Source organism: Podarcis cretensis, assembly GCF_951804945.1.
Source record: "Podarcis cretensis genome assembly, chromosome: 3".
NCBI classification, from domain to species: Eukaryota; Metazoa; Chordata; class Lepidosauria; order Squamata; family Lacertidae; genus Podarcis; species Podarcis cretensis.
In genome coordinates, this window is record NC_137172.1 from 103060304 (window position 1) to 103080091 (window position 19788).

At 43.6% G+C, this 19788-nt stretch overlaps 1 protein-coding gene across 2 annotated transcripts in view; it reads right to left on the bottom strand.

Annotated features, from left to right (window-relative positions):
• The window catches only part of CSMD1 (CUB and Sushi multiple domains 1), a 991444-nt gene extending 974718 nt beyond the window's left edge, over positions 1 to 16726 (bottom strand). For both annotated transcript variants that reach the window (XM_079969603.1, XM_079969602.1), the window contains exon 1: positions 15240 to 16726. In XM_079969603.1, coding sequence (XP_079825729.1) covers positions 15240 to 15309 — 70 coding nt within the window. In that variant the 5' untranslated portion in view covers positions 15310 to 16726. The remainder of the gene's footprint in view (positions 1 to 15239) is intronic.
• Positions 16727 to 19788: the final 3062 nt, after the last annotated feature.

The window sequence follows — 19788 nt, forward strand, 5'->3', positions numbered from 1 at the left end:
TTTTTGCCTACTGCGTAGCAAATCGTCACAACTTGTAAGGTTGTGGTTAGGCATTGGTTATAAATCTGGTGGAGGAGGGGTTTAGGATAGGCTGGGCCTACCCCTCCATGGAGGGGTTCAGGATAGGCTGGGCCTGCCCCTCCATGGTTGCTGCGGAAAGGGAATTCCGTTAAAGGAATCCTGGGGCTTGCCATCTTTTCGTCCAATCCCTGGAATGGGACTAGGGCCGGCAAGCCTTCGGGGAGCAGGCGGGTGAGAGTTGAGGGTCTGTGTCTCAGCTCCAATTCTTCCCCGACTTGCTTTCCCCCGCACTGTCTTTCGGTGGTGCCCGGAAGTCAGTTCTGTCCCCAGGCGGGGGGACAGATAGTCTTAACCAATGCCTAAACAACCACTCACAGTTTGTATTTTAATAAAGTTGTGGCCAAAATCATGCCAAAAATCTTAAACAAAAATTACGTGTCCGTTGTGAGTTATTTTGGGGGGTGGATTGGGGACCTCAACACGCAATCACAGGCTGTGTGAATTCTTTGGTCTAGCAAAAGTAAAGATCATGAAAGCCAGCAGTGAAATAGTGACATGTATTTGTGACTTGTGTTGTGAGCCACTTTGGGCACATTCTTGTGTGGGAAGTGGCATACAAATGCAAAGATGAATGAATGGGATGGATTACATTAGAGTGGGGGTTCACTCAAAATACGCTGGCGCATGGAAGGAAGTGTATTGCACACGAGGAATGTGCATGCATGTTTAGACAAGGTTTTTCCTAAATCTGAAATTCCCTGATTGGTCTTGAATAAGTCGCTGGCTCTCAGCTGGACTTTCCTACCTGCGAAATGGAAAGAGTTGTTCTTTGAAAGAATATGAAGGTCTGACATCTGTTGTTTATTTGAAGGATCCAGGGAAAATGCTGATTCATCAAAACACCTCTATGACTGACACTACAGCTTTGGTACTCCAAGATGATGTGATTCTGAACATGTAGGAAAACTCCTATTTCTCTTTTTGCCTTACATCATTTCGGCTTTTCAATACTAACCTATAAATTATGAGTACGAAACAACAATTTTTCTTCATAAGCCACTTTAAAGTCTCCACCCAAATAATTTTGAAGCAACTATAATGTATATCTGTACTTAGCAGAAATTTGGAAAGTTCACTTGGCTCACACACCTCTTGTCTCAGGTATGAAGCACTTCACACAGTTATTTAAATATCCAGGCAAGATAGCCTTTTCTATTTTCTTCTGACAATAACATTTCACTGAAGTAATTTTGTAAGTGGAGCTGTAGAAGAAATAAAATGATTAGCTCTCCTTTGTTCTGTAATCCTTCTGTAGTGTAATTCCCTTAAAACATAAAGTAGCAAGATAAAATATTGTCATGGAGATCAAAATTATACTTGTAAGTTTGCCTGTCAGTTCTATGGTAACTATTACTTATGATTAGTGCCATTATTCTTATCCCCCCCCCTTTTTTTAGTACAACAGTATTCAGTATTTAAATGTAAAACTGCACACACAGCCTTTAACAAAACATTGAGAAATTGAGCCTCAAACAATATCATTAATAAAATAATTCAAGTGCAGCATCCTTTGGTAAATGATGCCAAACAGTAAGGAGGGAATCTGTGCCTAGTCAGAAGTAAGTTCCACTGAGTCCAAGTTAGTATGTACAGGATTAAAACTCTAGTGATGGAGTCAGATAGGTAGATGTTAAGAATAGTTCCCATCTGCCAAATTGGTGGGGGGGGGACCAAGGATAGAGAGTTGTTTTGACTTTGAATGAGAAACTTATTGTTAAGCAATTCATACTGAATGCCACATGATGCTACTTCCATAAGGGCCATATGTGAACAACACCTTGTTTCGTGTTCATTTTGAATCATTTTAAAATGCAAAAATGTTCAGTTCGGTCTTGCTTAAGATAAGAGAACGGAAGATTCACATCTCTTAACAGTTGTGGTGGGGGGAGAGAAATTCAATTGCTATGGCAACCTGAGTTGAGGAAATCTTTCCTGTTTGCAGAGATCATCTCCATTCTATCAGTTGTTGTGCGTGTTTTTTTACTAAATGTTACTAAAGAAAGCAATTAAAGGTTAATCTCTCTTCAAAAGCAAACAAATCAAATGCCAGTGAACACCACAGAGAGCAAATGATACATTTCAAGTTGGTCAACAGCTTCCTAATACAGTACGTCTATGATGTGCAGGACGTTTTCTGTCCATTTCCATAGCATCAAATATTAATTTGATATGCTGTTAGCATCAGTGTTTGGCTTGAGTATACATTTAGACTTATATTTTTCTACTTGGATAAGTGGATGCAATAAAGGGCCCAAAACCCATTAAAGGCAAGAAGAATATTTCTGTTGGGTTCTGTGGACTTCGGATTAGGTTCTCTGTATTTAAACCTCCACCGCCAGGAAATCAGTTTGCATAGCATGGTTCCAAAATAAACATTGTGCCTAGCTGTGAGTACTACCTAACATGCATTTATTTAAAAACAGGCAGGCAGATTACATTCACATCTGCTGTGTAAAGGGCCCAGAAAATATTTCAATCATATCTCAGTTTTTGCATGTGTAATTTCGTAGCAAGGTGTGCAGGATAGCTGCTAGAAGAGAGGATTGAAGATGGCACATCATTCTATTCCCAGAGTATATTGTCAGCAGATCACACAGTCATAGTTATCACTTTCTCCAGAAAACTGACATAGCAACTTGAAGTGGGGCAGCCGGCTACTATTGTGTAAGAGGCCAGTTTTGATCCCTGTAGACTGAATTTTCTGATCCCCAGTTTAAAACATTTTGAAGCCTAGTATATCATCAGTGGCGTAGCGTGGGTTGTCAGCACCCGGGGCAAGGCAAGTAATTTGCGCCCCCTAACCCATGGATTTGCGCCCCCTAACCCTAACCCCCAGATGTTGCGCCCGGTGCGGCCGCACCCCCTGCACCCCCCACGCTACGCTACTGTATATCATCATTGTTCTCTCTCTAAGGCTTCACAGTTCCAACTAATTAATAGTATGCTCCTCTCTTTCAGCTGAGAAGTGGCAACCAATGTTGTGTGCACTTCACACACAGTGAGGGGCTGTTGCTGATCATCAGATGATACGCCCACCTGAGGAATGGGAAAGGAATATTAAGAATCTGGGGAAAACTTGCACATTTGGCAGAATGGCATAGCAGCATTTGCAAAAGTCTAGTAGTATTAAAGGGAATATCATATATATCCTCCCCACTAAAACTGTTGGTCTCCCTCCATACAGAGTACAGCTGTAGATGGAACAGTAGCTCCTGCCTTCATCATCTAACATATTTCACAGTGAAGCTGTTTTGCTAAGCTCCACCCTTATATCTTTTCAACTGCCCTAATAGACTAGCACCACATAGTTCAGTGTTGGAAATATAAATGCACTAAAGTTTATTTCATTTTCCAAACAACAAAAACACAGATAGAGATGATCACTGTGGAATCCTTATAGTTGCTGAGTAGTACTAGAGATTTGTCAAATATCCAGTAAAGTTATGATATTCCTACTCCATACCCTCAAACCAAATGCCTATATTGGATCAATGAGCTAGATTTAATTATGTCCTTCCATCCATGAAAAGGGGCTTTGATCCAGCAAAGGCTCCTGCTCATGAAGGAAGAAACCAATTCACCTTATCCTCTGACCCTCTGAGGCCACCCAAATCAACGCAGGAGAATTTGGGGCCATCCAATAGTGTGCAGGACTTAGTACCGATTTATGGGAAATTGTCAAAATAACCTCTGCTGAATCCAATCCCATTCCATGAATGAAAGGGTGCTGTTGGATTCAGCCCAATGTGTGTGTGATGAGAACATAATAAAAGTTGGCTGCTTCCTAATTGTGAAGTTCACCAGGTTAGGCCTTTGAACATGTATATTTACCCTTATTTTAACAACTGCTGGAGAAAATGGTGGAAACATGCATTTATTTTTAGATTCACACACAGCTCTCAATAAAAAAATTATAATAGTAAGCCAGTACAGTATAAGGGTAGTTTTACAAAATATCCAAGCTCCCAAATAGAATATGTTTTGACTTCCACTTGCAAGTTCTGGAGAAAAGTAGGTCAACACATAAGATTCCCCAATTGAATCTGACGCAAAAGCAAAAGGGGAGTTGCAGTAGATACTTTGCAATGCCACAACTGTAGTAGCCCCTTCTCCTTTCCCTCATGTTATGAATTACAAGCATCTCTACCAGTCAGCAATTCTAATGTGTTACACTAGGCTGTGAGCACAATCCCACTATTCCATGCATATATACTCAGAAATCAGTACTACTAATTTCAATGGGATGTGTTCCCAGTTAAGTATCTACAGTATTCCATTTGGACAAGACTTGTATAGGATTGCACTATTAATGTTGTTATGATTACAAATTAGGTTGAAATGACCCCCTTCACCATCTCCCACGGCTCTTCGGAACATTACCACAATATCCATATGTTCAAAGAAAAAACACAATGGTTGCATTAGCATATTTTCAATTCAAAACAGCTGCTAAGTTGTAACTGAGTAGATGGTGACTTCACAGATATTTTCTATGAAATGGCAGTAACATTTAAAGTTGCTTCCAGATTCAACTCAAGCCATGATTTGTTGGTGATAGTTCATGTACACTAGAATTTCCCATTGTTATATTCAGCTTTATGCTTTTCTATTAATTTTCAGGGAAGCCTACCGACATTGCTGTTGAGGGGACTCTCATTCTTTTCTGAATTGGTAGGTTTGTCACATATAAAGCATCTCTGTGGTAGCATCACAATAATGAAACACTTCCTCCCTGCCTCCCCTTGCCTTTCGGATCTGGTGTATAGCTATTCAAATTAATTAGTGCAGGAGTAGGGTCTTTTTAATTCACAACCAAGCTAAAATGAAGTTATAAACCATGATCACTCTCCTCAACTTCTCATGCTACATATAAGCTTGTAATATTATCCATAACATACTAGCTTGACTTAATATAATGAGACATAATTATTTTGTGGCACTGAATCCCAGTCTTGTTGGGATTGGTACATTATGTATTTTCACTGGTGTGGGGATCATGCTGCATATTTTATTGCTTCCTAATTTAGCAAATATTTGCCTATGAAGGTAAAGGTGCACAAAGTAGCTACCTAGCTTTAAACAAAGACAGATGGCAGAAATTGTATGGTAACTGAAGGACTGTAGGAAATCACATTTAATGATTATACCTCCAATTAGAGTATTCCTGCCGTTGCAAGAATTTGTGATTTTTGTGCAGCTGTGTCCTTGAAAACAAATCATTAGCAACATTCTCATTAGTCAAGAGACTTTTACTTATCATTATAAACATAAATATGAGACAAATTAAACCTAGTTCTCCTCCTGAAATATATATATATATGCCTTCCAGTTTCAAATGATCTCAAAATGCATTTTTGTGAAACGCCCTGAGACCCCTGGGTATAAGGTGGTATATAAATTCAAAAAATAAAATAAATATGCTCTCCAGTTAACAAGTGATGAGCTACTGTTCTAAGATTCAACAAATAACTTTTTGGGTTTAACATGTTGTGTTAAGGGTTTTTCATGCTCATACAAGCTCTGACATTCCAGTTCCTATGGGGGTGGGGAGGAAATCCAGCAAATATACATAAAAGTCCCTTGAATCTCAAACCCTCACTTTTCTCTGAAATCCCCGAACTGCCCATCTGATATATTTTCCACTCCACTCATTTCCCTCAAACTGTTTTCTACTCATCTCCTATGATTTCTTCTCCCTTACATAACTTCTTACCTATTGACACACTTGAAAGATAAACACTTTTTAAATTGCACAAAGCTACAAACATATTACAAAAATCATGAGTATGGCACATACTAGGTGTGCCCCTTGACCTAATGCAACACTTTCTCAACATATGCAGCCCAGATGCCTATTTTCCCCAAAACCACCCCAACAAAGGCTATGGAAGGAAAATGCACAACACCTGCTAACTACCTAAAATTATTCATAGATTTGTCATTCAAAACAAGCCATCTATTATCGTTTCTACTCCAAATTTTGCATGGGGCATCCTAAAACGTACCTCTCCTATATTGCCAGATTTTGAACGTCAACAGAACTTTTTTTAAAACCATAAGCTGTAGAACAGGCTTTCTCAACATCAATTCTCCAGATGTTTTGAGACTACAATTCCCATCATCCCTGACCATTGGTCCTGCTAGCTAGGGATCATGGAAGTTATAGGCCAAAAACAGATGAAGGGCCGAGGTTGAGGAAGCCTGCTGTAGAACCTACAATTCCCAATTGTCATAATAGAAGAATGAGATTCAGCTGTCTTGCTCTTAACAAAGGGCCACAACTGTGGATCTATGTTAATACTGTGAAATGTGTTCATTGAAAATAAAAGGAATACTGCATGTTCTGATAAGAACTTACATAAGTTTTTGTTTGTTTTGATTTGCACCAGCAGACAATTCACAAATGTTACCATAGTACATCACAATCATCACATCAGATATAGTTCATGTAATTTGTCTATATAGGTATTGCTCTTGGAAACACTGCAACAAATATTTTATAGAACTTGCTAATCAAGAAAAAAATGGGTCACTTTATTTATGTATTTATAATTCATAATCTCCAAAGACTGAGGCGACTTACAAAACAGCTAAAAACTATACTGAAATATAAACCAACGAGACATATAAATTATAATTAAAATAGATAACAAAATTAAAATAGCAAGACGTTTTTCTTTTAAAAATAGAGATCAGTGCTTATTTGTCCAGTCTGATTGAAACTGGGTTATGAGTCCTCTGCAGGTACAAAATAAAATAAAATGTATTTCAGATTGGAGCTCTACCCCACTACTGTATTCATGAGCATTTAAATGGATTTGTGCCATAGAAAAGACAGATTTATTTTATTTTATTTTTTTAAAAAAAATGTATAAAAGGAAGTAAAAAGACCTGTATAAAAAAAAACTTGTTTGCTTCTTATTTTATTTCTCTCTCCCCCACTCCCCGCCTAGACTACTGCTACTCTGAACTGCATGAATAGCTACTTTGTATTGAACCAATATATTAAAGAGTAGATCTCAATTTTGGCAACTCCAGAACCAAACAGTGACAGAAAATGAAGCTTCCCTCTCTTCCCTCATAGTCTCTGTGCTTATTTGAATCCCACTTAAGAAAACAGCCTCACAGTATGGGAACCACTACTCTAGAAGCAATGAGAATACAACACATAAAGCTTTTTCCACCCATATATATGAGTAGGCATTAAGCATGGCGGGGAACCTTAAGTTGTTGTAGTTCCAGTCATTATTTTGACAAAGTGATAGCAGCAAGCAAAGGGTACACAAAAACTTGCTCTTTGAAAATAAGCTGGAACACATGTACGTGTGTTCCAGAGCCTGACTCTTAGCTGAAGAAGGATATTCACTTCCCTGCTTTTCATTGAAACTTGGCATCAGGAATAATGTGTAAAATCTGCTTGTTTTGTATATTCTGTGGGAGATGGAAGAGAAAATAACTGCAGTGATGATTTAAAATTACCTTTTCAAATAACAGTATGGAAGGCAAGTCACTTATCAGATCCGAAACATGTTTACTATATATCCTTTTATGCACTTCTCAGGTTCAGTTAGATTTAGAGGTTTCTACCAGATGTCCCCTCTGCAGCTCCCATTACCCCCTGACCATTGGTCAAGCTGGCTGGAACAGGTGGAAATTGGAGTTCAGTCACATCTAAAAAGGTAAAGGTACCCCTGCCCGTACGGGCCAGTCTTGACAGACTCTGGGGTTGTGCGCCCATCTCACTTAAGAGGCCAGGGGCCAGCGCTGTCCGGAGACACTTCCGGGTCACGTGGCCAGCGTGACATCGCTGCTCTGGCGAGCCAGAGCCGCACACGGAAACGCCGTTTACCTTCCCGCTAGTAAGCGGTCCCTATTTATCTACTTGCACCCGGAGGTGCTTTCGAACTGCTAGGTTGGCAGGCGCTGGGACCGAGCAGCGGGAGCGCACCCCGCCGCAGGGATTCGAACCGCCGACCTTTCGATCGGCAAGTCCTAGGCGCTGAGGCTTTAACCCACAGCGCCACCTGCGTCCTCAGTCACATCTAGAGGGTGCCAAATTGACTAGCTCTGAGTCAGATGTCTGCACAAGAAAGTGAATTCCAGAAGAATTCATTCCTACTAGCAGAGATCTCATTTCTTTCCTATTCTTAAGAAACCATCACAAAATTTACTCCAGCCCCAGCCCACCAGAGCTATTTTTTTGGGGGGGGGGGGTAATACATTGAGCTGCTGGGGAGAGGAGGGGAAAAGTGATGTTCCACTAGAGCACATCCCTTGCAGTAGCAGAAAGATTCATCATGGTCTTGATATATTGAAACCCACAAGATGAGATTCAACAGATATGAATCTGTACCTGCATTTAGGAGCTAAGAATCAATGCCACAAATATAGAAGGGAGAGGAGACCCCCCCCCCACACACACACCTTACATGCCAAAGGTGTATTGATTCATCATAAGCCAAACATGAAACAGTTGTGCAATGTGGCTATAAAGAACCTTGCAGTCTTTGGATGTATAAATAGGTTCATGGTGTCCAAATTGTGATAAGTAATCATTTCATTCTACTCTGTGCTGGTCAGTTCTGGGTACTTTAAGAAGGACCTTGACCAACTGAAGCATGTTCAGAGGAGGACAATCAGAATGGTGAGGAATCTGGAAACCAACTGCTATGAAGAACAGTTGAGAGAGTTGGGTGTTTAGCTTGGAGAAAAGAATATTAAAAGGAGAGGGGCAATGATAATGTTACACACACACACACACACACACACACACGGCTGTCACATACAATAAGGAGCTGACTTCTTGTCTATGTTTTTCCAGAAGGCAGGACTAGAAAAATGGCAAAAACTGCAAGGAAGCAGATTTCAGCTAAATATTAAGAGAAAGTTAGGAGTGGAATGGACTGCCTCAGGATGTGGTGAGTGTTGCTGGAACTACTGGAAAAGAGTCCAGACAACCGTCAGGAAGGGGTACTGTATCTGCATCCTCCATTGCAGATTATGAACTGAACACAGGATTGGACAAAATGGTCAAGAATCCTCCCAACTATGACCTCCAAAGGGCACCTTGACCACCATGATGTAATCAACATTATATATCTACACTAGTAATTTATATTGGTTTTACACTAGTTGTTTATATTGGTTTTATACTATTTTAACTATCAACTGTACATTCTTCCCCTATTTACTCCTTCCTCCATTTCCCCTTCCTCTTTTTTATGTCTGTCTGTGTGTATGTAGCAAATGAAATGACTGCTAAACCCATCAAGACTATTGTGTAGACATGCCCATAGCACAAAACTGAGCTCTTTTTAAGTGGCACTCACATTGGAAAGGCTTCTGATAGGTAGCAGAGCAGGACAGGCTTGCTACATTTATTTCCCATAAGATGTTTCCATACACAGGCCAAACTTTAACAAGGGAGACATCTGAATAGGTGGTATCTGGATAATGAGTTGTGAATTAGGAGAATGTGGCTACAAAGCGATTTCTGTGCTAGATAAGAGGTGGCATAATCTCTTTCTCTTATGATCACACAGTGCAGGGCTGGGAGCAGGAGAATTTTCAGCTGAGGGTGTGAGATGCAGATTTACGCACCTGGTCCATAGGGCACGCCCATGTGAGAATAACAAGGCAATGTCTCACTGTGAGAGTTGGATGGGGAGAAGAAGAGTTATGCACTACGCAACACCCCTGGTGGTTGTACCTTTATCTCTATTGCTAACATTCAGACAAACCACTGCCTGAGCAGCATTATAGTTACGTTTATCAGTAGGATTAAGGTCCTTGACTACCAGCATGAACAAATGACTTTCGGAACTAATCCTTCTGTGCCTACAATATTATATGATCTGCTTTGGAAGACTTTATTTCTACTACAAGGTCTTTCCGTAAGTAGCGATATATTTAACAGACTTGAAGCGAGTCTCTTTAAATGCATGCAACAACTAATACTTGATTGGGAGCCGCCCAGAGTGGCTGGGGAAACTCAGCCAGATGGGCAGGGAATAAATAAATAAATTATTATTATTATTATTATTATTATTATTATTATTATTATTATTAGAGAAACGAACTTAACCATTTTGCAGAACAGTTGGTCAGATGTCCTGGAAGTAGTGATGAAATGAAGCCACAGAATGCTACATATGGTATTACATTTCCCTCTTCATCTGAAGAAAACTATCTTATCATCATTTTTAAAAAAAATTTGTATACCGTCTTTCTATCTTACAATATTCAAGGCGGCTTACAAGCTGAAGAAACAAAAAATGTACATCTTATAACAATCTAATGCAATACAAAAATGTTATAATAAAACATAACTTTAAAATAGGCAACCTACATCAAAAAAGTAACATTCAACAATCATAAGAATAGTATTAAATAATAATAATAATATATAAAAGTTAAACAGAAATCCACTCAACAGTTACAATAAATAATTTCTAAACTATAATCAATAAAACAATGGCAAGCCACAGTACATAAAATAATACAATACAATTACAGATCTTGGGAACTGTAAAAAGGAAAAGGAAACCAGGACATTTATTTATTTTTTAAGTCAAAGAAACCTACCTTCCCACCCACCCCTGTGAATATTATTAGTTCACAATCTTCATTAAGTGGCTATACTACTTTGGTTTGGCTGGAGTGTTATATAAGCACCGTAACCCCAGCCATAACCTTAGGTTTGCAGGACAGCTTCTTAAGTCAAACCTCCTAAATTTAATACTGAGCAATTAGCCATCAAGAAACAACACCCTTCTATGTTAGTATAGACCATGCACAAGACATTGGCTGGATTACTTGGAGGTGTGGTTGTGGTAAATGATGACTATGATGAGTGAGGAAGATGAGAGGGCATTCTTTCTTAAGCGGCTTGGCATGTCACAATGACCTGCAGTTTGGTGGAGAGAAATCCAAAGCCCCAATGGGCACACCTTTCTACTCAGTCAGAGGAGTTATCTGGACTATCTATTTACATGCAATAATAATTGCCTCATTTATCAGCCCAACACGTAAAAAAATATGACCTGATGAGGATCTGAGCCAAGCTATTGAATTAAATAAAAAATCTTCAAGGTGCATGTGATCAAGGAGAGGAAATCTGGATATTTTCCCAAGCACTGGACCACATTGCATTAACTATGGGTGCTTTCTCCCAGTCCCAGTACCATGATGGAGAAAGGCAAGTTCCAGCATGTAAAATAGGTGTGCCCCCCCTTCCTTCCTTTCATAAGAAAAAAAATATTATTCCCCAAATCAACACAGAGTAGCTCCCTTCTCAAGAAACGTTTGCTTTCCAAAAATCCAGTAACAATGGAAACATAGTACAAAGCAACAACCAAAAATGCACACCTTTTTATCCCATTTAAAAATCACAAGAAGCAACTTTTACTCCTTGCTTCCAAGTTATATGCTTCTTTGCAGCTTCTTGTACCTATCAATTACTGGAAGCAAAGCTGCACTCATGTAACCTTAATTCCCCTCTGTTCCTTATAATTAGCAAGTAGTGCGTACCTTATTGCTGTGACAGAGGTGAGGTTAGAGAGGAGGATTTCTACTTTTTCTTTTTCTTTTTAGTACAGCGGTGGAAACATATAGGCCTCCCTATTTTTTTTTTCCCTCCTGCCAAAAAGGAGGGTATATGCATGCTTTAAATCACATGGATGGGGATTGCTGGCATAGAAATCAGGGATGCATCCCTGAGCGATTTTAACCAAATATGTAGAGCTTATAGCCCTATCCTAACCATATTTAAAGTAAATTATCCTAGCTCAATAAGACCTACTTACAAGTAAATATGCATTTGGATTCTGGTTTTGGCTTCAAGAAAGTTACCGGAAGAAAGCCAATAGGCTAAACACAGATTTCTATAGATTTTTAGCTAAAGAAAAATGAAAAGGAACCACAAGTCTGCAGTATACCTATTAACCCTTTTAAAAGCATTTTATTTGGGAAGGAACTTATGTGCAACTGTTCAATAGGTTATGGGATTTGACCTACACATATAGTGTGTGTGTGTGTGTGTGGCAGGAATGTTAGTGATAAATATACTTGTCTTGTCAGGAAAGACAACGAGAACATTACATATAAAACACACACACACACACTTCTCCATGGAAATGTAGCACTTTGGATTCTTCATCATAGAATCTCTGTCAATAAAAAAAGCAAATTAATTCCTCTCCATGGGGCAGTTAAAATAAAGAGTTGCTGGGCACTGCTAATTAAGATGTTATGTGCTTAGAAAACCAAAGCTGATCTGTTACTAGGTGATAGTTATTTTTCAGTCACTCTCTCTTTAAGCAGTACACCTCGTTCCAAATGTAGGTTTACATTATGCTAAATATAGATGCGAGTGCTTTAAAGCTTTGGAATGTAAAAGGTAGCAGTGGGAAGGAGTCAAACGTCACAGCTGTTTCTTCTTCTTCTTCTTTTCTTCTTCTGCTTGTTGTCTGGATCCAGTGCTACGTAAGATTGCAGCCTATTCCCCCCCTCCCCATATTAAAATAACGCACAGCTAAATTAATCTTAACTCTTGCATCACCAAAGGTACTGCTCAAAGCCCACTTTATGGATTAGCTGAATACATCTGAGCAGTGCTTTCTAAGCATGAACCAGACTCAGCGTTTCATACACAATGTCAGCTTTTCTTTTCTTTTTTAAGGAAAATGGCAAATGTCAAGAACCAGCAACAGTGTGTTTAATAAGTGAGTCAGAACTCTAAGTCCTCAGCTGTAGCTGAGACAATAGTGCTATTGATTGTAACTTATCCCACCCTCTCCTCTCCTCAGCCTCAAGAACATATTATTTGCCTTGATGCCACAGGATGAGCCCGTTTGATTGCAATTGTATGTCCATTCCTGGCAAATGCCCCCCCCCCCATTCCTCCAGCGCTCCTGGCCACAGGCAGCTGTTAGCAGCTGCTAAAAGAATCTGAATTTGCCAGAGGATCTGGATTTGTGTCCTCCTTTCAAATCCAACTTCTCAAAAAACCCCAATCCAGAGGCAAAAGGCTGAAATGTAACACACGTGTCAGGATTATTAAGCAGCAGTAGCAGGGCAAGGCAAAACCTTGGCTAATTGGGGCTGCACAGGGGAAAGGAAAACACTGTCTCCCAGCTAAGAAGACACAGAGTCAAGGGTGGTAGAGGAGGACGGAGTGTGATGAAAATATAGCAACTTTTGGAAATGGAATGAAACAGAAAGACCTCTGTTGCCGCAGTAGACTGAAAAGGGGCAAAATCCTACTATGGCGTGTGAATAGCTCCAAGGGCGAGCCTTGTCTTTATAGGAGCTGGCCTTTCAGCACGATTTCTAAATATGTCAGATGTTTCTGTTCCTCTGTTCTTTATTCAAAGTGAGTAAAATGAGATCAGAGGCAGCAAAGAGCCAGGCATCACTTTGTCACCTGCGGCAGCTCCAGGGATGGGGTTGAAGGCAGGGTGGTGATGGGGCTTTAGTGCATTCATTAACACAACTTGCTCTTCTTGCTCCAAACTATGCAAGCCTTAGCACAACCCAGTATATTGAAACAGAGATGAGATGTTGCCACCTGCCTTTTACCCTTCCCCTAACCTCTGCCTAGTGATTAAAAGTAATTCAGGGAAAGAAGAAGGAAGAAAAAGAGAGGGAGGGAATCTAAACGGGATGCTCACTTATGCAAAGTGACCCCACTACTTTACAACGTGGCACCATGTCATAATTCAGAACACACACACACAGGAAGTAGATAGGAGAGGCAGGACACAAGCACTTTTAGTCACTTTGAAGTTTTTGTTCTCTCTGAGTTTTCAATAATTTGCTATAAAATCGGGACAGCAAAAAAGAAGAGGTTGATTTGGGAGAAATAGCTGTTTTTAATATGTTATGCTAGAATGGATTTTTTTCATTTTATTAAAAAAAATAGCAAAAGAAATTATCTATATCCCCCTCCTACCCTTTGTAAGTACACCTGAAGAGGAAGAAGGAAGAGGGAGCTTCAGAAGCAAGACAGAAACAGGTTTTGAAGTAAGCAGGTGTTGTCACCAGAGGCAGCCACAACACACACACACACCTTGCCAAAAAGGCCCGGGCTAATGAGAGGCAAAGTGAATAAAGCCGACCTTGTTGTCTCAGGGGCAACTAGGCAAGTTGTGGGGCTAGGGCCAAGGCAGAAGTTGTGTAACCCTCCGGTATCCTGCCCCACCTTGGTTTCAAGGAGAAAGAGAATACCAAGCAAGCAAATGGTGAAAGGAGATTCCTGGATGTGGGGGGAGAAGAGAGGGACTACAGGCAAGATAAGCACCCGCACACGCCACCTTTTTCTATGCCGATCATCAGGAACATCCTTGGGTCCCCTCAAAGGCTGCTTCCCTCCCCTGCCTCCCTGCAACTTGCAAGGAACAAAGTACAGGTCTCAGCCATGCCAGGGGTGGGGTGGGCGAGGGCTGAGAACACCACACGGCCACCTCCTTCTGGGAAAGCAGGGCAGCAGAACGGCGGGCCAGGTGCCTAGCTGGCCTTTGCTGGCAGCGGAGCTTCCTTCCATCTCGGGGAGGAAGAGGAGAGGGTCTGAGGGTGGGGAGGCGGCAGAGGAGGAGGAGGAGGAGGAGGCGGAGGCGGGAAGGAACTTGGCAGCCCAGGCAAGCTATCTTTAGCATCCCTCGGTTAAGTACCAGCCGCCACCACCACATCACCACCCATGTGCGGACGAGGAGAGAGGGCAAGATTCCCCCCCGTCCAGCCCGGGAGGCTCCCTTCGCTGGCGGCGCAGTTCCTCCCCCATAGCGCACCCCCCACAAACCACCAGCAAAAAGCAACAACCGCCCCCACATAACCTCCCTTCATGAACCACCAGCGGCGGAGCTGGGAGGGAGCAGGTGCCAGCCATGCCACGGTCCGGGTGTGCGCGGCGACGGCAAGGGGAGCGTGGAGCCGTTGACCAGTGTGTGTGTGTGTGTATATATATATATATATATATATATATATATATGGGGGGGGGGATACACGCCTGAGGTAAAGCCGGGAGCTGGCACAGGCACGACACCCCCTTCCCCCCTCCTTCCAGTCGGGCCGGCTGTAGAAGAATCTCCCCCCACACACAAACACAAAATGAGGAAGCCCCCCTCAAGTAACGGAACGAAGGAGAAACCAGCAAGGCTTACCCTGAGCTGCGGCGACGAGCCCCGCGCAGAGCACCAGCAGCCGAGCCTCGAATTGCCTCCACGCAGTCATGTCTGCAGTTTATTCCACACACATAGAGAGAGAGGGAAAGGCGCGAGCGGGAGCTCTGAGGAGGCAGGCTGAGACCCGGGGTGGGGGTGGAGGGGGGGGTTGCAATGCCGGTTGGTTGGTTGGTTGGTTGGCTGCTTGACCGGTCGGTCGGAGCACCTCGCCGCGGCGCCTCTCAGCTGCGAGCGCGGGCTCCCTCCCTCGCCAGAAGTGCCCGCGGGGCGAAAGAATCACCAGAGGGCGAAGCCAGGCGGAGGAGGAGGAGGAGAAGAAGGAGGTGGTGGTGTCGGTGGTGGTGTCGGCGGCGGCGGCGGCAGCAGCAGCAGCAGCAGCGAGGGGAGCTCCAGGTGCCGCGAGTGGCAGCGGCGGCGGCGGCGCAGCATTCGACGCCTCCTGCAGGACTGCTGGTTGCCTCGGCTCGCCGCCTTCTCATAGCATCAAGTGCCGGCGAGCCACTGCGGGGCGGAGAGCGCGCGGGGAGACCAGGCTGAGGGAGAGGAGCGGAGAGAGCCTCCTCCGCCAGCGGCTCTCCAGAGTCTGAGGCGAAAACCACCAGCTGCCCCAAGACAGCGGAGACGTCGACGACGACCGTGGAGAGGTGGCGGCGACGGCGGCGGTGGGAGATGAGGAGACGCGGCCGGGCATCGAGTGAGGAGGGAAGCCAGAGGAGACGCGGACGGCAGCGGCGGCGGCAAATAAAAAGAAAGGCGCGCGAGGGAGAGGAGAGAACCAAATGGAAATAGCGGGTTGCCCCTGTCACGGCGAGGAGGAGAAGCTGAGGGACGCAGCCGAGCCGGGAGAGCGCGGCAAGCTTGACAGGCTGCTAGCAGCGCAAGAAGGAGCTGCTGCTGCTGCTGCCGCTGCCGCCGCCGCCGCCGCCGCTCCTGCTGCTGCTGGACTCAACCATCCCTTCCCACAGAGAGGGGAAGGAGGCTGGAGCGGCGCAGCGGCGGCAGCAGGAGCGAGCGAGCGAGCGCACCCGCCAAAGCCCAAGGCAAAGCAGCCGCAGCAGCCTTCTCGCAGCCCTCACGAAACGGGGGTGGGAAAGGCGGGAAAGCGAGGGGAATCGTTTTCTCTCTTCTCTTCTCTCCCCCTCCTCAAAAGAAAACCCCCTCCGCCCCGCTGAGGGAGGCGGTGGCGGTGGCTGGGAATCTTCTTTTCCAGTCACAGGTGACGACGGGGCAGTTGAGGGGGCAACTGGAGAGAGAGAAAGCGCGCGCGCCGGCTGAGGGGCGGGACAAGGAACGCGCTCGGGAATCCCGCGCCGCGCTGCGAAACGCGCTCTGGCGTCCCGTCGTCGTTCCTCTGGCTTCTCGCCTTCCCGCCAGACCTACCTCGCAGGGCGCACGTTGGGCGCCTTGAGGCGGCTGGTGAAGCGTGAAAGGCGGGAAGTCGCAGCTACAGGAGTGCAGGGAATGGTTCCCCCTGGTCGGTTAAGCGACAGCAGCAGCAGCAGCCCACACCCAGGCTTTGCTTAGTGTCTTTGAGGAGAAATGTCCTCCTGGGGTCGCCCAAGGGGCCGTTTGCAAGGGTCTGGATCCAATCTAAATAAGAGTGCCCTCCTCCCTTAAAAAGAGCAAGGGACACCTGGGAGCCAGTGGCATAGCTGTCAACTTTTCCCTTTTCTTGTGAGGAATCCTATTTGGAATAAGGGAATTTCCCTTTAAAGAAGGGAAACGTTGACAGCTATGGCCAGTGGGCAACCTTGAACTTAGGTCTAACATATCTTCTTTGGCCACGGGCTTCTTCCAAGGAAGCCCAACCAACACACACACACACACACACTCTGCTGGGTGTTTTTGTATGCGTGTCTAAACCCACTGGGATAGCTCAGTCGGGAGAGCACAAGACTCTTCATCTCAGGGTTGTGGGTTCGAGTTCCACGTCGGGCAAAAGAGTCTTGCATCGCAGCGGGTCGGACTAGATGACCCTTGTGGTCCCTTTCCAGCTCTATGACTCTATGAAATCCGGAATAATACTTGGCTTTGGCTCTGTGCTAAAAATCACTCGCTTGGAGATGGGTGCCTGCTCTACCCGGACCATTTTGAAAGAAGCGATCCCAAATTATGCATTTGAACCTGGTCGTAGGACGAAGAAGACAGCCGTTTCCCAAACCTGATGGACAAGGCTCGTTAGGCCCCTGTTCAGCAAGGGCACTTAAAAACGGTGCTCTTATTCCTTGGCAGCATTCACACTTCCCGCACTAAAAGGCGTGCTTGGGAATCTCTTTGGACAGCAATGTAGGCTTCACACACAGCCCGATCCTCAGACCCAGGAAGTGCAAACCAGCAATCCTTGTTTCAATGCAATCCTTGAGCAATGCAAGACTGGGCAAGCCCCACTCCTGAATTACTTCTCTGAGCGCTAACGAAATAATTTTAAGGGACATTTAGGATGTTCTTTCAGGACAGGTCGGGTTCTTCAGTTTATCTTCAATAGGGCCATTTCCCCATGGAAAGCTCGAAGTGGGCACCTCGGTAGTTCTCTGACCCCACTTCAAAGGAGTTTCGGAGTGGAGTCACTTAAAAGAGCCTCTGATGCGTTTGCTACCTTAGGTCCATTTCCAGCTCTCGGTCAGGGCAAAAATAGAGAATGAAAAATGGAAAAAAAAAACCAAAACAGCTAAGTCGCCTTGGCACCTCCTTTCTTTTTCTGTGTTCTAATACTCTCCCATTCCCAATGTCCGGCCTTATCAATTTCTGCCATTTAAAACTATTTCTAAAACCCATTTCTTTGATGTCAGTATTGAGAAGACATCTTCTAAACGTGAGCCTAAAAATGTAAAAAAAAAGTATTATTTTTTTTTAAAAAAAACAGCAACAACATCCTAGCCTTCGTTCTGTGGCATAAACTACATTAGAGTGGTTCCTTTTTAAGTCCACGAAATGTCAGCTTTTCTGTTTTCCTAATAAAGCAGATTTGTTTGCTTAAAAACTCTCTGAAGCTGCAATCCTGTATGCCCTGGGAGTAAGCTCCATTGAAGTCAGTGGGGCTTGCTTCTGAGTAAACCAAGCGATTCCTTGGTTTCTTGCCAGAAGAAGTCGAAAATTCTAAAGCCACTTAACACAGCAGAAAGAACCTTACTTCCTAATTAACGCCCGAAGCTACCTGTGTTGGTAATTAAAATACAAAGGATCACAGGACAGAAGCAAAACCAATGGCGGAGTTTCGAGGTTGTAATTAATCACTGGTGATAAATTCTCTTTCTTGGTAAAATATGGAAAGCTGTTGCCTCGTTGTACGTTGGTTCAACGAGTGGGTACTGAACAAAATAGGCTGGCTCTGTTAATAGGCTTATATTTATATATTAATGTTGCTGCTTTTCTCGCTGGCGGGGCAAGCGGGACCGAGGCTTTGCGAACTGGAAATCTGCGAGAAACATGTGACACTGCTGCCATCTAGCGGCTTCATTTTTCTCTGTAGCGAATTCATAAATATTAAAGCATTTCAGTCTTAGTTGAAAAAAACAACCAAAAGGGGATTATTAGCGCGTGTAAGAAAGATCTCCGCCACGCCCTCATCGTTTGCCTATCTATTTATTTGTTGACTTTATATTCTGGCCTTCCTCCCCAAAAAAGCCAAGGGAGGCACAAGAGCCTATAGTCTCTACTACTATTGCAGATGCCACTCTTCCCTTACATTCCAGACTGGGAGGATGCAAACCACGAACAGCGACTCATGCAGATATACAACATACAAGCAAATATGAGAGCAGATGATTTTGTTGCTTCTCTGCATCCAGAGTGATTTAATGCTTCAATCTGGTGTGGAGAGATATGGCAGCATAGCCTGAACAGGAGGGACAAAGGAAAGAACAACGAATTATGCAGAGATGGGATAGGCATCTTCATGAGTGCTGGTGGCTTATAGAACTCACAGAATCATAGAGTTGGAAGGGACCCTGAGGATCATCTAGTCCAACCCCCTGCAGTGCAGGAATATGCAGCTGTGCCTTAACGGGGATCGAACCTGCAACCTTGGGGTTATCAGCTGTACACTCAAAGCAACTGAGTTATCCAGGATGTACAGCACACTGATATCCCTCAGTAAACCATTCAGCAATTATTGGACTAGTGCAGACCAGATGTGTTACCATTATACTTCCCATCATTGTATGCATTGAATTCAAAAGGTCTGTGTTTTCAGAATGGAACTTTGAAGAGTTAAAATAATGAAAGCCAAGTTCCCTGATGCTTGAAACGGTCATCTTTACTGCTATTGGTTCCCTCTTCAAGACACACTAGTTTTAAACAAAAGCCAGCATATCCCATTTCATCTGTTTGTACATTGTCCTTTCATGCTAGCCTCCTTATCATCCTTCCTAACTGTCAGTCCATAAGCTTCCCTCAGCTGTGACCTTTTTGTTTGTTTGTTTCATATCTGTACCCTTATACAGCACCTAGCACACTGCAGGCCTGCTCCAGTCGACAGAACTAGCACTTTTACAAGTGTCACATAATGTTCATTTTGCACCTGCACAGA